Below are 17,609 nucleotides of genomic sequence, written 5' to 3' on the forward strand. Positions count from 1 at the left end.
CGTGGTCCCTGCCTCGAGGGCTTCAGATAGGATGGAGAAGGGGACAGATAGGCCAACGTGGAAGTAAAATTTACTGTGATAAATGTTTGAATTGGTCCATATTCCAGGACTCTGGGGACCTGAAAAGAAATCAAGGAAGGCTTCACAGAAGAGGTGACTTTGGTGTTAAGCATTATAGGATGAGTGAGAGTTTGCCAAACAGGGAAAGAAAAGGAGGGGCACTCCAGGCTCAGGGAACTACACACACAAAAGCCAAGAGGTAGACCACTACGCGGGGTGTTCTGGGGATACAGGAAGTTAATTGTGGCCCAAAAACAGATTGTTGGTGGAAGGGGCCGGAGATGGAGCTGGACTGTGCAGGACCTTGAATGCCAGTAAAGTTTAAACCCAGGGACAGGGCTGAGGCTCAGGAAAGACTCCTAGGCAGGAAGTGGGGGTCCAGGTGTGAGCGAGCTCACCTACCCATCTCCCTCGAAACTCGTAAAGGACCAGACCAGACCTAGTTTGAGTGTGAAAAATAAACTATTTTATTTCAGTGTTTGCTCCTTGCGGTTCAGAAGCACATCTACTGCCTGCTTGGAACCCAAGGCTTTTATAAAACCGTAGAGAAATAGAGCTCTATGTATAGAGAAAATATACATGTTGATTAATTGTGTGACTCTTTCCTGTGCAAAGCAAAGTTCTAAATGCAACAGCATGATTCTTTCCAAGTCCTTCTCTGGGATTTGGGGGACCCTGGAGGCTGTGATTTCACCTCCAATAGAGAATCCCCCCTTCTTCCAGCCCAAGGGAGGCCCAGTCATGTAGAAAGAGCAGGAGATAAAATCAGAGCTGACAACTCATGGGCTCCCCAAGCTTCCTCCGGGACAGGGGCTATGTTTGGGGGCCTTAGCCCTGCAAAGAAGGGGTAGCTGGGGTGCCAACCTTGTTGGTTAGTGACCAGCACTGGCAGCTAAGGCTGTTGGGAAGTCTAGGCATTGCAGCGGGCAGGCTTATGGGTAGGGCAGGGGTGTCCAGGGCTCTTCTCCCCTAGAACTGGGGTCCAAAGGGTGGTACCTGGGCACAGGAGGGGACCAGGACAGGGGTGGGGACAGAAGGTGGTCACAGTCATGGTTTCACTCTCAGAAATATCCTGGGCCTATGGCTTAAGGCTTTGTGGAGCAGGGAGTGGACCCTGTGGTTATTTACAAGGCTGGGCCATATAAAAGCATTGCAAACATGGAGTGGAGAGGATCCTTGGAGATGAGCTGGTTCAATCACTCCTCTGACCAATAAGGAGACAAAGGCCCAGAGAGGGGAAGGCAGTGCCTGGCCAGACGTGGGGCCTGAACCCAGCCAGGGCTCTGACTCCCAGTCCCCCAGTCCCCTCTCTACCTCCTTGTCTCAGCTGAGTCTTTTTTTGATCAGGTCCCAGACAGCCTCTCCGACAGTCTCAGGTCAGGCTGGGGTTATAAATGGAGCAGTGGACTCAGAGTCAGAGGCCCAGACTCTGTTCTTGGGCCTTCACATTACCCAGCCTTGCTAATAATCATGAGGCCACTGTGCGGAGGGGGCTGCCTCCTCTCTCTAAGTCTCCTCATCCTGGAAGCAGCGCCTACAACAGTTTCCCATGGTGATTAAATGGGTTGGTGGCCCCGTGAGCCCCAGCAAGTGTGGGAGGCACCCAGCACATAGTAGGTGCTTCACAATGGTGAGGTTGAGGGGAAGGGCTATTAAGCTTGGGCTGCTGGGATGTGGAGGGGACCTTGGGCCTGTCACTGTCCCCACCCAGCTCTGGCTGTCCCAAGGGCGCCTGGAGCTGGGTGCAGTCATGGGAAGAGGTACAGGATGCAGTCTAGGGAGCTGGATTCCCTGATCCAGCCAAGGGGCATGCTGTCCCTTTTTTGCCTGCTCCAAGGGGCGAGGAAGTAGATCAAACAATATGGCGGGTGGTCAATGGCTTTCCAAAGGACATCTGGGCAGGAGAGGGAATGTAGGTCTTTCCTCTCTCACCCCAGCCCCAGTCAGCCAAGGTCAGGGCTGCCACTGTTTCTGGCACAGAGCATTCCTCACAGCAAAGGGGATGAGTGGGGACCCACAGGCTCAGGAGGCTGAGATGGGCCAGGGGCACATTCCATTTCCGAGAGCCCCCATAGGCTGCCCACCCTGCCCTGGGGTCTGGGGCCCAAGAAGGGGCATATTTTCCTCAGTAGCTTGGGATAAGGATTGGGATCAAGGTGGGGGCTGTCAGCAGGCTGGGAGCAGGGGTCCCTTAGGCGGGGCCAATGATGACGTTCCGGAAGCCCTTCACAGCCTTCAGCTTGTCGCTCTCGAAGTTCACCACCAGCTTGTGGAGGCCCACGTGGAGCGGCAGCAGGTCTATTCTCACCTTAACTTCCTCTCCTGCCTCCACAGGGTCTGGGCTGCAGCGAGAGAGGGGGTGGTGAGGAAAGGGGCCCAAGGCCTGGCTCCCCCATGCTGGGGTCCAGCCAGGAGGTCACGTGACCTCCGAGGATCAGCATAGCGTGTCCACGAATGGGCCTCATTCCATGAATGGGCCTCATTCTCGGCCCTCTGCGGGGCCTGGACAATCTGCCCTCCTAGAGTGAACAGTGCATGTGCACGCATGTGTGTCCATGTGCATAAAAGCGGATGGTGCATTTAGGGGCACAAGTGGATATGCTCAGGTAGCCATCTGTGTGAAAATGTATTGAGCTGTACATAGGTGATCTGTGCTTTTTACTGTATATAAGTTACATTACAGTGAAAAAGTAAAAAATAAGAAGTGTGTGCTAGTATGTATGTGTGTGGCTAGGTATCTATGTGGAAACGCCCACACATGCATATGTATGTGCATGCACATGTGTGGACATTCGGAGGGCAGATACCTGTCTATGTGAGGATGCATGTGTCTCAGGTGAGCGCCTACTGACGGATGATGTCACTGTGGAGGTCTGTGGCAGATCTGTGCATGGGTGGTGTCAGCATTGAGAAAGAATGTGACAGTGGGAACTCTAGCTCCAGGGTGTCTGGGATGGGCACAGGTGTGTTGGGGAGATGAGAGGAGGGGATTTTCAGCCAGGGCTTGGTGCCTAAGGACAGTCTCTACCCCCACCGGCATCTGCCCGCTTCCCCCAGGCCCCAAAGCTAGAGCAGCCAGCACTTACATCTCCACCGTCTTCTGCTCCTCAGTCAGGCCGGCCCCCTCCACAGTGAAGGTGCAGCCTTCCAGGGCCACAGGGAGCGGGTTCTGCAGGGACACCTCAGCCACCAGCTTGCGTTTCTGCTTGGGCTCCCCAAGGATCTGGAAGAGGGCATGGAGCAGATGTCAAGGGCTGGTGGGATCCAGGCTGGGCTGTCTGCATTCACTGCAATTTGGCCCAATATTTGCTGAACAAAGCTGTACCCACGTCTGCCATGATCACCCCCCTCCCCCCACATCTGTGCCTCAGTTTCTTCATCTGGAAAACACCGATCGTGCTACCGGCCCAGGTCTCCTGCATGGAGCTGCAATAAGGCTCCACGTGACCCAGGGGATGTCCAAGGTGCCTCCCTTGTCCCAGGGTCTGGAGGGGAAAGATCACAGGCTTTGCCTCTTCTTCACTGTGTGACCTGGGGAAGTTACTCCCCACTCTGTACACCTTGGATTCTTCATGGGAGAGAAATGCCTGACTGAGGGTTCTTGTGAGGATTAACTGAGCTAATATGTGCAAGCTTCCAGCAGAATGTCTGGCACACTGCTCACTGCCTCTCCCTCTGCTGTTTACCATTTAAGTGTAATTGTTGCCCTTAGGGATTGTGGGCTGCGGCTCCTCTAAATGAAGGGCTATAATGATGACGATGGCGATGATAAGGATAGTTAGCTTTCAGTGAGCCCTTATCATGTGCTGAGGATGGCTCTATGTGTTTCCTGTGGATATGCTTTTAATTCTTACAACACCCCTCAGTGCTATTATTAACCCCATATTACAGATGAATAAACTGAGGCACAGAGGGGCAAACTCACATGCCCAGGGCTGCCCTGGTACAAACTCAGGCAGTGAGACTCTAGTCTATGCCCTTTCCTCCCCCACCCCACCCTGCCCCACCAGTACCCAGTGCCTGGGAGTTCCAGCATTAGTAGTATAGCATTTGAAGGATTCATGACTCTAAGATCCCCAAATTCCATGACCCTATCACTCTGGGATTTTCAGATTCATTCCTAGAGGCTATGAGTCCCCAGTTCTCTAGGCTTCATGACGCTTTTCTTCGATGAGGCTAGGATTTGAGGATCGCTAAGGCACCAAAGGTCTGGAGCTTGCAGGGAGGCAGGTGTGTGGGGTGGGGGTAGGGATCTGCTCTCTCCCCAGCGCTGAGCTGCCCTGGGACCCTGCCCCTTGCCCAGCCTGCCCTTACCCGGATCTTGATTTCTGGATTCTCCAGGTAGAGGTCCCTCTCAGCCAGCAGGTAGCTGTTGATAACTGGCTCCACGAGGAGGGCCCGCACCTTGATGAGGTTGGACTCCGTGAGGCAGTCACGGTATTTCTCATAGAGGATGCAAAGAGGAACGCTCTTCTCTGCAGAAGGGGAGAAAGGAGGGTGCTCATGATGCAGAATCACCCCTCCCAACTCTCTTGCAACTCCAAGAGGCACAGAGAGGGGAAGGAATGTGCTTGGGGTCACACAGCGGGGGAACGGCTGGGCGGATCTCTGAACTCCCCACTGGGGCTCCAGGGTTCCCAGGGAGGAGCTGGAGAGTGGACGCTGAACAGCGGGTAGAGGACGCACTTGGACTCCCACGGGCCTGGGTTCTAATCCTGCCTTTGCCTCTTCTAACGGGTGACCCCGCTTGAGCCACTCCACCTCCCAGGTCTTTGATGTTTGGATCTGCATGGCACAGGCACTCCTAAGGCTGTGGGAGGATGAGCTGAGCGAGTGTCCCGGAACAGCCTGGTGTGCTCGGGACTCAGGGTGTGAGAGCCGCCGGCCCTTCATCCTGGGGAGGATCAGAGCCGACATCTGCTTGCTGCACCAGGCACTGCACTTCCCACGGCGAGCTCCTACTGCACCTTCATGACAACCCTAAAAGGCTTGTACTTGTATTACCACCCAACTTACAGATGAGAAAACTGAGTCTCCAGCAGGTGAAATAACATTGTCCTAGGTCACACAGCTGATATGTACCATGCAGGCATCTGGACTAATAATCCAGATCTTAGAGTCCAACAACATGGTCCACACTCGCTGAAGAATGCCTCTCATGGACATAAGGTCATTTCCCTCCATGAGGCTCGTGATGTTGTACGCGTTGCACAGATGAAGAATCACCTCTGCCAGTAACTGCTCAGATTGGGAGACTTGCCTCTGGCCCTGTCTGGCCGCTCACTGGCTATGTGAGCCCGGGGAGATGACCTCCCTTCTCTGTTTCCCCTCTGTTTCCTCTCTGTTCCCAGATCTCATCACCTGCTGGGCAGAGGTAAGACCAAGGGTCATTGCAGAGCAAAAGCTGCACAGTGATGTGGGGATGAGAAAGAGGCTGGCAGGAACAAACCTACACACCGAAGTGTGGTTCTTAGCCCCATGTTTCTGAAAAGAACACTGAGGCTGGAGGACCTTAGCGGTTTAGCATTTTAAGGATTCATGTAGTTTGGCATTTAAGGAAACAGACCTGGGGTCTGTTTGTAGGAGGCAGGGAGGAGCAGTAAATAAATACAAGTAGTTGGCTGTAGTGGCTTGCGCCTGTAATCCCAGCACTTTGGGAGGCTGAGGCAGGAGGATTGCTTGAGCCCAGGAGTTTGAGACTAGCCTGAGCAACATAGTGAGACCCCATCTCTATAAAAAATACAAACATTCAAGCTGGGAGTGGTGGGGTGAGCCTATAGTTCCAGCTGCTTGGGAGGCTGAAGTGGGAGGATCGCTTGGGCCCGGGAGGTCGAGGCTGCAGTGAGCCGTGATTGCACCACTGCACTCCAGCCTGGGCAACAGAGTGAGACCCTGTCTCAAGAGGGGGAAAAAAAGAGAGAAAATACAAACAAAATCATGCATATTCAATTCTGGCCAGATACAGTGATGTGCTGTGGACTCTGAGTTTCAGACCTGAGTCTACTGCTAAAGAGGGAGATTGGCAAGGCTTAGGAGGCAACAGGCAAATCAGCACCCTCGGAGACTTTCCCCAGGAGGTCACCTGAAGGACGGCTTGAGACCCGAGGAGACAGTCACTTTCTCACTGTGGGATTCAAGGTTCAGGCTTTGACCTTGAACCTTCGACCGTGAACACTGGTGGTCCGCGTCCCCCTCTTTGGAAAATGCTGCCCCGGTCTACCCACCCCTTTGGCCTTTCATTCCCTGGGTGGATCTGCTCCAACCTCTCATCAGATGACGTGATCTGGGGAAGAAAACCAAACTTTTGTGCCAAAAAGGACAAAAGAGGGTGAAAATTACTAGGTCAAGACCTGGTGGTGCAGACTGGAAATTCTAGCTAGCTCCACAGGAAAGAAGAAAAACATTATCCTCCGGGAGCTTGGAGGATGTGGCCCAACTGTGGACTATTCTAGGAGGTGGAGGCCAGGGCAGGGCTGGACCTTTGAAAGTCTCCGTCCACAGGCCAGTGGCCAAGGCCTTGGTCTTGGGCCAGATGCTGGCTGGGAAGAGGAAACCTGTATGGTCAGTCTCAATCATTCTTTAGACAATTTGCCCTGTTCTAGAAGGTTCCTCTAGGGGATAGTCACCGAGGCCACATTGGCTGCATTCCTGTGACCCACCTGGAGGGATGAGGGAGGAGAGAGCATGAAAGGGTGGAGGCAGGAAGGAGAAGAGAGAGAAGCAGCAGAGAAAGGAGGCAGGGGTGGGGGCAACTGGCTTCCTTTCAGCTGTCCAGGGCCTGGCTTCCTGTCCACCAGCACATGGAAATTCCCCAGATCTTATCATCAAAGGATAACAAGTAACTTAACCACAGTATGGGGGCTTAGAAGGAACGCATCTCAGCTTGAGCTTGGCATTGGAGGTTCCAACAGGGGACTTGGACCAGCCTCACTTTCCAGCCAGAGGCCAATGCCCAGGACCTTCTGTCCTCCCCTTCCCCTCCCTGAAGGCTATGGCTCCAGTGGGTCCCCAGCAGGAGGGACCCCCTCTGTGGTGAGCACGTTCCTGGGAGGATGAGGAAAGCCAGCATGCTTGGCTGATGCCAATGCGGAACAATGCTCTCAGGGTCCCGATGATGTCTTAGAGGTGAGGGCTGACTCCACAGAGGCCTGGGAGGAAGTGATTTTGGTGCGTCTGGCCCAGGCCTGGAGTTCACCTCATGCCACTCGTTCTAGGAGAGACACTTTCTCCCCTTGGAGCAGCTCTGAGCACGAGAAGGAGCTGGTGGGTGTGCACTGAAACGATGGGACTGGGTCTCCAATGTCAAGCCCAAGACTTCACCACTGCTCAATATATCCGTGTAACAAAACCACACTTGGACCTCCTAAATGTATACACACACACACACACACACACACACACAGAGAACAGGGCTGGAAGGGCTCTTAAAAGAGGAACCCACCTTCCCCTTTGTGTGAATGGGGAACCCATAGCCTTGGTGGAGGGGAGGAATACCCAGGATCACACAGCCAGGCAGCAGGTGGCAGGAACCGGAACTTGGGTGTCCTTGTGTCCTGAACCCCCATAAGCCTGTAGAGATGGATCCTGTCCCGGACTCCTGGGGCCTGGATGAGCAGCGAGGGCCAGGTCCTTTCTACACCACTGAGGTGTCAGGGACACAGGAACCCCCGAGCCCAGGGCTGACAACATTGCCTGGGACAGAAGGTGTTCAGGAAAGGTCCACGAGCTTCTCGCCTCCCCACGCCTCTTAGCACTTGCGCTCAGGGAGGAGTGAGGGCCCCACCACGTGCTGGTGCTGCTGTGCCCTTTCCAGATACCTCCTGAGCACGCATCATCTCCCTCAGTCCTCACGGCTGCGGGCGCATCAGGCAGGCATGTCATCACCCCATGTAACAGGCGAGCATGACCCAAGACTCAGAGAGCATGTTCACCGCGCCCACGGTGGTGCATTCAGAGGGCAGCAGAGCTGAGATTCAAAGCTAGGTCTTCCTGGCCTCGGGAAATGTCTTTCAACAGCTTCAGTGTCGGGCCCTGCCCTGGTACCAAGAGGATCTGCCCTCTGAGGGCCTGGCCCCTGCTGAGGAGTCTGCCCAGGGCCTGACAGTGGGTGTGCCCAGGGGGTGCAGCTCCAGGAGTGCCCACGGTGGGCCCAAGATAGAAAAACCAGGAGGCAGCAACTGTCAGCCCTGCCCGCAACACAGACCTACTTTCTTAGGAGGATGAAAGCTGTGTCCCAGACTCCAGCCCATGGGCGCCAAGGGTCCAGGCACCGTCATAGAGGAGAGGGACGATCACTGGTTTGACAGGCAGGAGTCCGGGAAAAGAGACAGGGAAACAAACTCTGTAAACACAAACCATGCCCCACCAGGGGGCTCTCCAGCATCTCCAGGTGTGGCCACACTGAATCCCAGGCACGAGTGCCTATTGTGTGCACACTGTCTTACCCCCGACCGTCCTGCACTGTCGGATCATGACCCCCAGGAGCCTGATGGGGATGCTAAGGTGCAGGGGGGTGGCCATTTGCTCCGGTGACACAGCAAGATGCTGCCCAAAGACGATGTCTTACTTGATTCCGCTGCCCCTCAGACGATGGCCAATGTCTTACTCTGCAGCTCCCAGGTCCTCTCCTAGCCTGGAGACCCCTCTACCCTCCTCACAGCGGCAGGGCTCCAAATGGCAGAAAGTGGGATGGGGCTGCTGGATGGAGTCCTGGGCTTGATTCCTGGTCCCGCACTGCCTCGCTATGTGACCTCAGTGGCCACGGCTCCTCTGAGGGCCTCAGGCTTATATTTAGGAAGATAACCAGGCACAGTGACAAAGCCAGACAGTGGAAGGGACCCAGGGGACAACCACTGTGCAGGTCTCCACGCAGGAAGCCTGGTGACAAAGTCTTGGCTCGGGGCTGGGTTGGGTGGTCTAATGACACCATGTCACAGAGAAGGGGATCTGCCTAAAAAGGCAACTAGGCTGGTGCTGGGGACACTGGAGAGGGACAGTCAAGTCCAGGAAGAAAGCACTTCTCCCCTGCAGAGGCCTGGACGCTCCCACCTTTGGCTCGCTGATTTACTCTGCCCAACATAGCAGCTTCTGGCCACATGTGGCTATCTAACTTTCAATACAATTAAAATTTTAGTTTTGGCCAGGTGCAGTGGCTCACACCTATAATCCCAGCACTTTGGGAGGCTGAGACAGGTAGATCACTTGAGGCCAGGAGTCTGAGACCAGCCTGTCCAACATAGTGAAACCCCATCTCTACTAAAAATACAAAAATTAGCTGGGCATGGTGGTGCACCCAGCTACTTGGGAGGCTGAGATTGTAGTGAGCTGAGATTGTGCCACTGCACTGCAGACTGGGCAACAGAGTAAGACTCCATCTCCAAAAAAATAAAAAAACAAGCAAACAAACAAACAAAAAAACTTTAGTTCTACAGTTGCACCAGCCACATTTCAAGCACTTAGCAGCCACGTGCAGCTGGTGGCAGCCAGTGGCAGCCATGCTGGATAGGCGGTGCAGACTCAGCACGTCTCCATCACTGTGGAAAGTGCAACAGGCGCTTTCCAAGGCGCTGGGCTAGAGCCTTTTCTTTGAGGCCGAGAGCATCCAGAGGCGCAGGAGAGGTTCTTGAAGGGCCCATGGAGACAGGCTGCTGAGGCATGAGGGGCTGGAGACAGTGGAATTCACTGGGAGAGGACAGCAGAGGGTCTGTGAAAGCAGTCAGGGGTCACACGAAGATGAGGTGAAACCAAACAGTATAGCTGCTGAGAGGACAGGTTTACTCCCCAACTGTGCAACCTTAAGAAAATTACTTAACCTCTCTGTGCCTCCATCTCCTCATCTGGAAAACGGAGCCATGTTAGAATTCACCCCTCACTCTTGCAATAAGAATTAAGTGGGTTGATATTTATAAAATGCTTAGGACAGGGCCTGCCCCAGAGTCAGCGCCACGTAAGTGTCTGTGGGGTGAAATCACACATGCTAAGCGGTTAGGTCACTACCTAGCACGTTGTCAGTTGGCGGTCAACAAATGCTCCAGGAACACAGGGACTTACCAGAGAAAGGCTCCAGGTTGAGGTTGAGCAGGTACTTGGTGCCACACTCGGGCCCCAAGATCCCATTGTAGCTGACGGTGCGGGCACAGAGCAGGAGGCGGCAGACGTACTCCTCAGCGGTGTTGTTGGTGATGTGGGCAAAGACGTCAAAGTCACTGCCCATGTTCATGCTCTGGCCCACACGGATCCGCATGGCCATCCCCGTCTCCTCCTTCTCGGCCAGTTTGTTCAGGTGGTTCGCCCTTGTGAAGGCCTCCCTCTCCTCTGAGGACCCTGTAGGGGTTGGGAAGAGAGCCTCAATCACAGCTGGAATAGATCATAGGAAGGGGGCTGCAACAGGGCGAGCTATCTTCGCAGAGGCCTGATGACTCAGGACAGCCCTGAAGGAGCCCCTTCTCTACATTTCTGGGCCAGGAGGACACAGCATTTCATTTATTTTCCACTAGTGAACTCCTATACATCCCTCAAGACTCAACCCCAAATGACACCTCCTCCAGGAAGCCCTCTCTGACCACTCCTTCCCCTGTGTTGTTTTCTGTTTCAAACTTACCTTCTTGAGCTGCTCGAGGGCTAAGGCTGTGTTTTACTTATCCAGTGCCTACAACAGTGCTTGGTGCATACTAGGCACGAATACAGTGCAATCTTTCTTACCTTCAAGCAATTACACAGGGATTACTTCTACCTAAAATCCTTTCCCTCCCTGTCTCTGATTGCTCCCTTCCTTATATTCCATTTGCCTCTCTCCTATGCTCCTTTGATTTTTTCTCCCAGTGTTGTTGGGTGCATATCTATTTCTTCTATCAAACCATCAGCTCTAGACCTTTCAGGGGATGGGGAGAGCATCATTTCATTCTGTGTTATCCCTTTCAGCTAGAGTACGGCCAGGTGCCCCTGGAAAGTCAGAGAGGGTCAGGCCAAGGCAGGAACTATGGTTTCTTAGTCTCCTCTGTGAGCCCTGCTATGCTTAGTAGTTGCTTAGAAATTATATACCATATTGAATGGGCTGTTCGATGTGCTCAAATCCAATTTTTAAAAATAAATCAAGTCCTTTCCCCTGCAACTGATTTAACATCAGTAGGAGAGAACTCTTTCCCTAAATGAATAATCCTCTACCACTGTCCCTCAACATGTTTGCTCCTGTTTCTAAGGAACTGCTTAAGATGGAGTATCGCCTAAGGGGCCATTGCTGCACGTAGGCTACCAATTAAAACACACACACACACATCCACGAGCCTGCCGGGCTGGGAAAACCGGATGCTTATCTTCAAGGCCGCGTTAAAGACTCTGAGGGCACATACCCTCTGGGTATTTGTAGGTGTGGGTGATATCCTCCCGCTCGTCTCGGCCCACGCTCTTAGTGCTGATCTTCAGCCCAACGATCAGGGAATGGTTGATGGATTTGTGCACAGACCCATCGTCCTGCTGGATCCAGTCTACAACGTCGGCATTGACCTCCGCAAAGACAAAGGGCGCATCGTACTTGGTGCTCAGGTCGCCCTCCTTGATGGCACGAACTGGAACTGGGCCACAGCAGTACGTCCCTGGCAGGGGTAGAAAGGGGAAGGGATGGGCTTGGGTGAAGGTTGGGTGGTGTCGTCTAAAACCCTCCACAATTCAACCGCATGTAGCCAAAAACCTCAAGACCACGTAGCCCTCTGATGGAAGGACTCCACTTCCAGGAGGGCACCACAGGGCGAGGGTTCAGAATAGGGGCTCTGGAGCACAACTTTTAAGGTTCAAATCCCAGCTCAGCCTCTTATTAGCTGGGTGACTTTGGGCCAGTCACTAACTTCTCGAAGTGGCAGCTTCATGTGGAGATAAGATCTGGACCCACCTAATGAGCATTCATGAATTATAGAGTAAAGCTCATAGCCTATACTAAATGCTATGCAAGTATTTGATAAATAAAATGGAAATGGATCCCAGACATCCTAAGGAAATTATGGAGCCCAGGACAGGCAACATGTTAGCAAGGAGGACATCTGTCTCATTTCCTGCTCGTCCTGAGAGTGAAGCTCAGTGCCCCACATGGGGCCAGCCCCAGGGCATGTGTGTTCTCCAAGTGAATACAGGTGCCTGATGTTTACATAAGTGTGGTTGATAACCGCCCCACACTGTCCGCAGACTTCCAATGCTGAGGACTAGAGGCTGGATAGATACAGTCTAGCACATCCATGTGATGGACCACGGTCACATTAAATAAAAATTCAAATCACAGAAAACTATCTGCTGGAGAAATGCCAATGCTTTATCCAGAAGTGGACAGAGCTGGGAAAAAATGCTCCATGCCGCTGGAGGTCTTAAACCAGGGCCCACGGATCCCCCCAAGGCACTACCAACAGAATTCAGGGGTCTGTGAACCCTATGATGGGGAAAAAAGGGTATCTTTGTTTTCACTATAGCACTTCCTTCAATTGCAAAAGCAGGAAACGACCATAGCAGCCTGAGGAGCACTTAGGACTTGTCACTCATAAGAACCACGGGCGTGGTCATTACAACCTTACAGCTGTCCCAGATGGCAGGAAATTAATTTATGCTCATAAATTATCTCTACAACTATATTATGGAACTTACTGACTCTACCGCTAGATCTTGTTCTATAAAGAAGCATATGTTATTATATCATAAATTTATTTTTTAAAACTTGTGACAACTGTATTTTAATGTAATTGGTTTTCTTTGTAACGCTATGTATTATATTTTATACATTTAAAAATATTCCCAGAAAGTGTCCATATGCATCACAAAATTTTGCCTTAGTGTACTCTCTCTTTCAAACACACAGGTACTACATATATATATGTGTGTTTATATACATACATATATAAACACACACATATACACCCGCATACAAATAAACGATTTGAAATCAGTGGAAGCTCGTGTGAATGTTAATGCTGCTTATTTTAGCGGGAGGAGACAAAGATGCCATTTGATTTTTTTCTTTGAGCTTCTCTGTATTTCCTGCTTTCCGCAATGCACGTGAATTATTTTTGAGATTTATCAAGAAGTGTGTTATTAAGATGTAAGTGAGGTCCCCCACCCTTGTGTGGACCCGTCAGTGGCCTCTGGGTGAGCTCCTAGTTCTGCCGCCCTCCAGCTGAGTCACTTTAACTCTCCAAGCCTCGGCTTCCCCATCTGTTTGACGCGACAGTGCCCGCCCACGCACCTTCGCTCTTCTCCTGGGGCGTTGGGTCCAGGGCCTGCCAGCCCTCGTACCCCGGCTGCAGGTCCGGCCTGGTCATCCACGACTCCACCCAGCAGTGGAAGTTCCTGAGGGGGATAGGGGGGCGGGAATGAAGCAGAACATGAGCAACATTCATCGCCACCTCCCACGGGCAGACCACGCATTCATGTCCCCAGATGCAAGCTTGCCTCATCTCTAACTGAGCCCAGCATGTCTCCCCACTGCCTTGTTCTTCCTCCCATGGGGGCCCATCTCACAGCACCCTCTCTAGCCAGGTACCCACTCCTACACCTCAGAGCCCTTCTCAACTCCTCTCCCCTCCTTGCCCCTCTCAGTGGCCCCTTTGACTCCTAATTTCTTGGCTCCATCCCTTCTTTTCTGTCCGTTCAGGGCTTATCACTCCCCACCTGGACCAGGCCCCAGCCCCCTACCCATCTCTTCCCCTCTAGCCCTCCTGGCAGTTGTCAGCCCCGCCCTCTCCCACTCTGAAGCCTTGAGTGACAACCTATTGCTTTTGGAATCAAGCCTGGGCTCCTTAATGTGGCATTCCAGACTCCCGACAACATTTGCAGCATGATTCTTCCTGAGACCCCATCGTGTATGTGGTTGACTTTCCCTCTAGGCCTTCCCCAAGCCTGCTCAAATACTGCTGAACTTTTAAGGCTCAATTCAAATGTGACTTCTTCCAAGAAGCCCTCCGAGGTTTCCTCTCCATGGGGCCCTCCCTACTGGGCTCCGATCCCACCCTGGATCCCACCCCGGCCCCCACCTCACCAGATCATCTCGCTCTTGTCACCCTGGATCTCCCCAAACTCATTGCGGAAGTACTCAATGAGAAGATTGCTGTTCTGGTCATGGGCCGAGTTGTAGTTGGTCACGACGCGGGTGGGGATGCCCAGGCACCTCAGCACTGTTGGAGAGGAGTGGAAAGCGGGGTGAGGGGATGGGCTGAGGTCCTGGAGACATCCGCCCTGCTCTGGGCCTCCACCTGCTCATCTGTATTCCAGGGAACACTGTACCTGCTGTCCAAGTGCTGAGAACATGAGCCAGCCCTTCTTGCCGGGACAATGGCGCCCACCTCTCTGGTCACCCCATGTCCCTTCTATGCCCCTCACATCACAGTTGTCAGAAGGAGACTCTAAAATACAAACCCCGGCCGGGCGTGGTGGCTCACGCCTATAATCCCAGCACTTTGAGAGGCCGAGGGGGGCCTGAGGTCAAGAGTTTGAGACCAGCCTGGCCAATATGGTGAAACCCGTCTCTACTAAAAATACAAAAATTAGCCAGGCATGGTGGTGCACGCCTGTAATCCCAGCTACTCAGGACGAGGCTGAGGCAGGAGAATTGCTTGAACCTGGGAGGCGGAGGTTGTGGTGAGCCAAGATTGCACCACTGCACTCCAGCCTGGGCGACAGAGTGAGACTCCATCTCAAAATGAAATAAAATACAAATCTGATGTCACCACTCATGTGATCAATTGTCCATGGCTCCCCATGGCCCTTGAGGTCAAGGCCAGAGCCCTGGCCATGGCCCTCGGCCCTGCAGAGTCTGGCCCCGACCCCCTCCTTGCACACTGTGCTGCACCACACTGGCCTCCAGCATGATCTGCCTCCGCCAGCTTCAAGGCATTGGTGTCTGCATTTCCCTCTGCCTGGAAGGCTGCCTGCCAGGTTCAGGTTGCCCCATCATTTGCATTCATAGCACGGCTGGAGATCCTTCATCCTTCCAGTGTACAGGCATGTGAGGGATTCTTTAATTAGTCCTCCCAGGACAGTGAGGGATCTGTCTTATGTTAGATCCCGGAGCCCAGCACAGGCCTGTCATTGACTATTTTGTCAAACGGGATGAAGGAGTGGAGGAAGGAGAGAGAAGAGGAAAGAGGGAGGGAGGGAAGGAGTGATTGAATGACTGACTCTCCCCAAGACAGGGACTTAAAGACTCAAACAGCAGAACAGGCAGAGGAGGGGACAGAGGTCGGGAGACCCAGCTGCTTTCAGCTATGTGACCTGGGACCAGTCCCTTCACCTGTCTGGGCCTTGATTCCATCTCTCTGTGCATTAGTGATGCCACTGGGGACTCATCATCATTCCCAATGTACAAGAACACGGATGCATGTGGCCCTATAAACAGGTGGCAGCACAGGTCAGGGTCCTCAGACCTGTCCGGAGGGAGGGCCCTGCATTCCTGCCAACGACCTATTTTCTGGGAAAGGGGCTGATGTGGCAATGACAGGTTAAACAGAAACAGGACATTGACTGGCATCTGCAAGCTGAGCTCAGCTCAAAGAGGCAAGGAGCACAGGGGAGGAAGGAAAACCCCGGCGTGGATCTCACCCACACCGCCCGCTGGGTGCTCCTGGCAGACAGAATTATGGGTGCTTTTACTCTCTCATTTTAAAAATGTGCTTTTTATGTGTATTGTAAAAGTAACAGATTCCCAGAAAAAATATCTAAAAAATGAAGAGAAACAAGATTACACAATAAGGTAATCTGTGAGACTTTTGTTTTACTTTTAGTTTTGATTGAAGTTGAGTTTGGGAGTGGGGGAGAAGGGATGTGACCTTTGCCCTGGGGCCACCATTGATAGGCCAGGGTAAGAGCTTACTGGTTGGCCCTGGATTCCTGCCAGGAGACTTGTAGGAGCTGGGAGGAAGGAGGAAGGAACAGCTATGACCTCCCCCTCTTGCCTGGTTTCTGTCCCCTGAGGCCTGGGCAGGGCTCAGCCCTAAGGCTGCCGTCAGTGAAGGCTGGTGTCCTAACTGCAGGTCTTATCCCACCATGCAGCAGGCCTGAGGATGGACCGGAGGACGGGGGAGGTCTGTCTCTGCTGTCCAGGGAGCCAAGTGCCACTCTTGCCCCAGGGGTGGTGTCCCGGGAGGCCTCCTCATCAGTCTAACAGGAGGCTGCCCCAGCACCGTGCTTACCTGGATCAGAGCCTGGCCCTGCTGCTCACCAGCTGTGTGACCTTGGGCAAGCCACTCCCCTCTCTGAGCCTCCATTTCCTCCTCAGTAAGAGAAGCTAATAATAGCAGCTTGTGGGGATTTGTGGTGATTCAGAGAGAGGCCGCAGGTGTGGGCACAGCCTGGTCTGCCCATTCCCAGAGCTAGCATTGAGGGGGTGCTCGGGAACAGCACAGTGTGTCATGGTGCCCGTTATGGCAAATGTCGTCCATCAGTGCTGGCTGATTCATGGACATCGAGGAAGTACAGTGAGGGATCTGGCTGAGAAAGCTGGAATCCCAGGCTCCCCCGGAAATCCCCAAACCCAAGCTTAACCGGAGCCAGAGACTGTGCTAAGTGATCTCTCCCTGGTATGAAGAGCTTCCTATGAATGAGATCAGTCACCATTGTCTCCATTTTATAGATGAGAAAACTGAGGCTTGGAGGCATCAATTCTCTTGCCCAAGTCCACCCAGGGGTTAGTGGCAGAGCTGGATTCAAACCCAGGCAGTCCAGCTCCAGAGTTCATGGGCCAGTTCACCATTGGCTCCCCACGTGAGCTCCACGGTCATGGTGGTCAGACAGCCCTTCTCTTGGCCAAGTTTTCCCTGCCTGGGAAGAGGCTGCAGGGACCAGAACATAGCCCTGCAGTGGGCAGCTGAGGGCAGGATCTGCTGCTCCACCTTCAGGCGGCCACAGCCCAGGGTGACCAGGGTTTCTGCAGGTGAGCCTGGGGACCCAGGTCTTGGATTGTGGGGTTTTTCCAGGAAAACCCATGGGCTTCTTTGAAAAGAGGGTTTTAGGGCTCTCAGAGGGAAGTGTCTGGCATGAGGGAGTTTCCACAAGAAAAAGGAATTCAGAGGTCACGGGGAACAGGCAGTCCCAGGCAGAGAGGCAGGGGTCAGAAGGCAAGGACAGCCGAGCTGAGAACCTAAGTTAGGCTGCCTTGACCCAGCCTGCTGGTGTGGAGGATGTGCTGGGGGCCTGCCAGGAACCGTTTCCTGGCCCTTAGCACTGGTTTTGGAATCAGAAAAGCTGGAAACCCCAGACCAGCCTTTTAGATTGGGCCTGGTAATAATAATAGTCATGACAATAAACAGTATCATCACATAAGTATTTTCTATTATGCACCCAAAATCATTTTAAGCACTTCCTACATTCATTTATTTATTTAGAGATGAGGTCTCGCTCTGTCACCCAGGCTGGAGTACAGTGGTGCAATCATGAGTCACTGCAGCCTCGACCTCCTGGGCTCAAGTGATCCCCCTGCCTCAGCCTCCCAAATCGCTAAGACTACAGGTGCACCACTACCACGCTCAGCTACCTCACACGTATTAACTCATTTAATCCTCACAACCATCCCAGTATAAAGG

The 17,609-nt window shown here is 53.1% G+C and overlaps 1 protein-coding gene across 1 annotated transcript in view; it reads right to left on the bottom strand.

Annotated features, from left to right (window-relative positions):
• Positions 1-503: 503 nt before the first annotated feature.
• The window catches only part of TGM2 (transglutaminase 2), a 36,969-nt gene continuing 19,863 nt past the window's right edge, over positions 504-17,609 (bottom strand). Inside the window, exons 7-13 of the mRNA XM_054467814.2 lie at positions 14,072-14,207; positions 13,280-13,383; positions 11,409-11,651; positions 10,111-10,383; positions 4,375-4,535; positions 3,147-3,283; positions 504-2,402 (exon numbers count right to left, since the gene is read on the bottom strand). Of these exons, the coding sequence (XP_054323789.1) occupies positions 2,252-2,402; positions 3,147-3,283; positions 4,375-4,535; positions 10,111-10,383; positions 11,409-11,651; positions 13,280-13,383; positions 14,072-14,207 (1,205 nt within the window). The 3' untranslated portion in view covers positions 504-2,251. The remainder of the gene's footprint in view (positions 2,403-3,146; positions 3,284-4,374; positions 4,536-10,110; positions 10,384-11,408; positions 11,652-13,279; positions 13,384-14,071; positions 14,208-17,609) is intronic.

This window comes from Pongo pygmaeus, chromosome 21 (genome assembly GCF_028885625.2).
Source record: "Pongo pygmaeus isolate AG05252 chromosome 21, NHGRI_mPonPyg2-v2.0_pri, whole genome shotgun sequence".
NCBI classification, from domain to species: domain Eukaryota; kingdom Metazoa; phylum Chordata; class Mammalia; order Primates; family Hominidae; genus Pongo; species Pongo pygmaeus.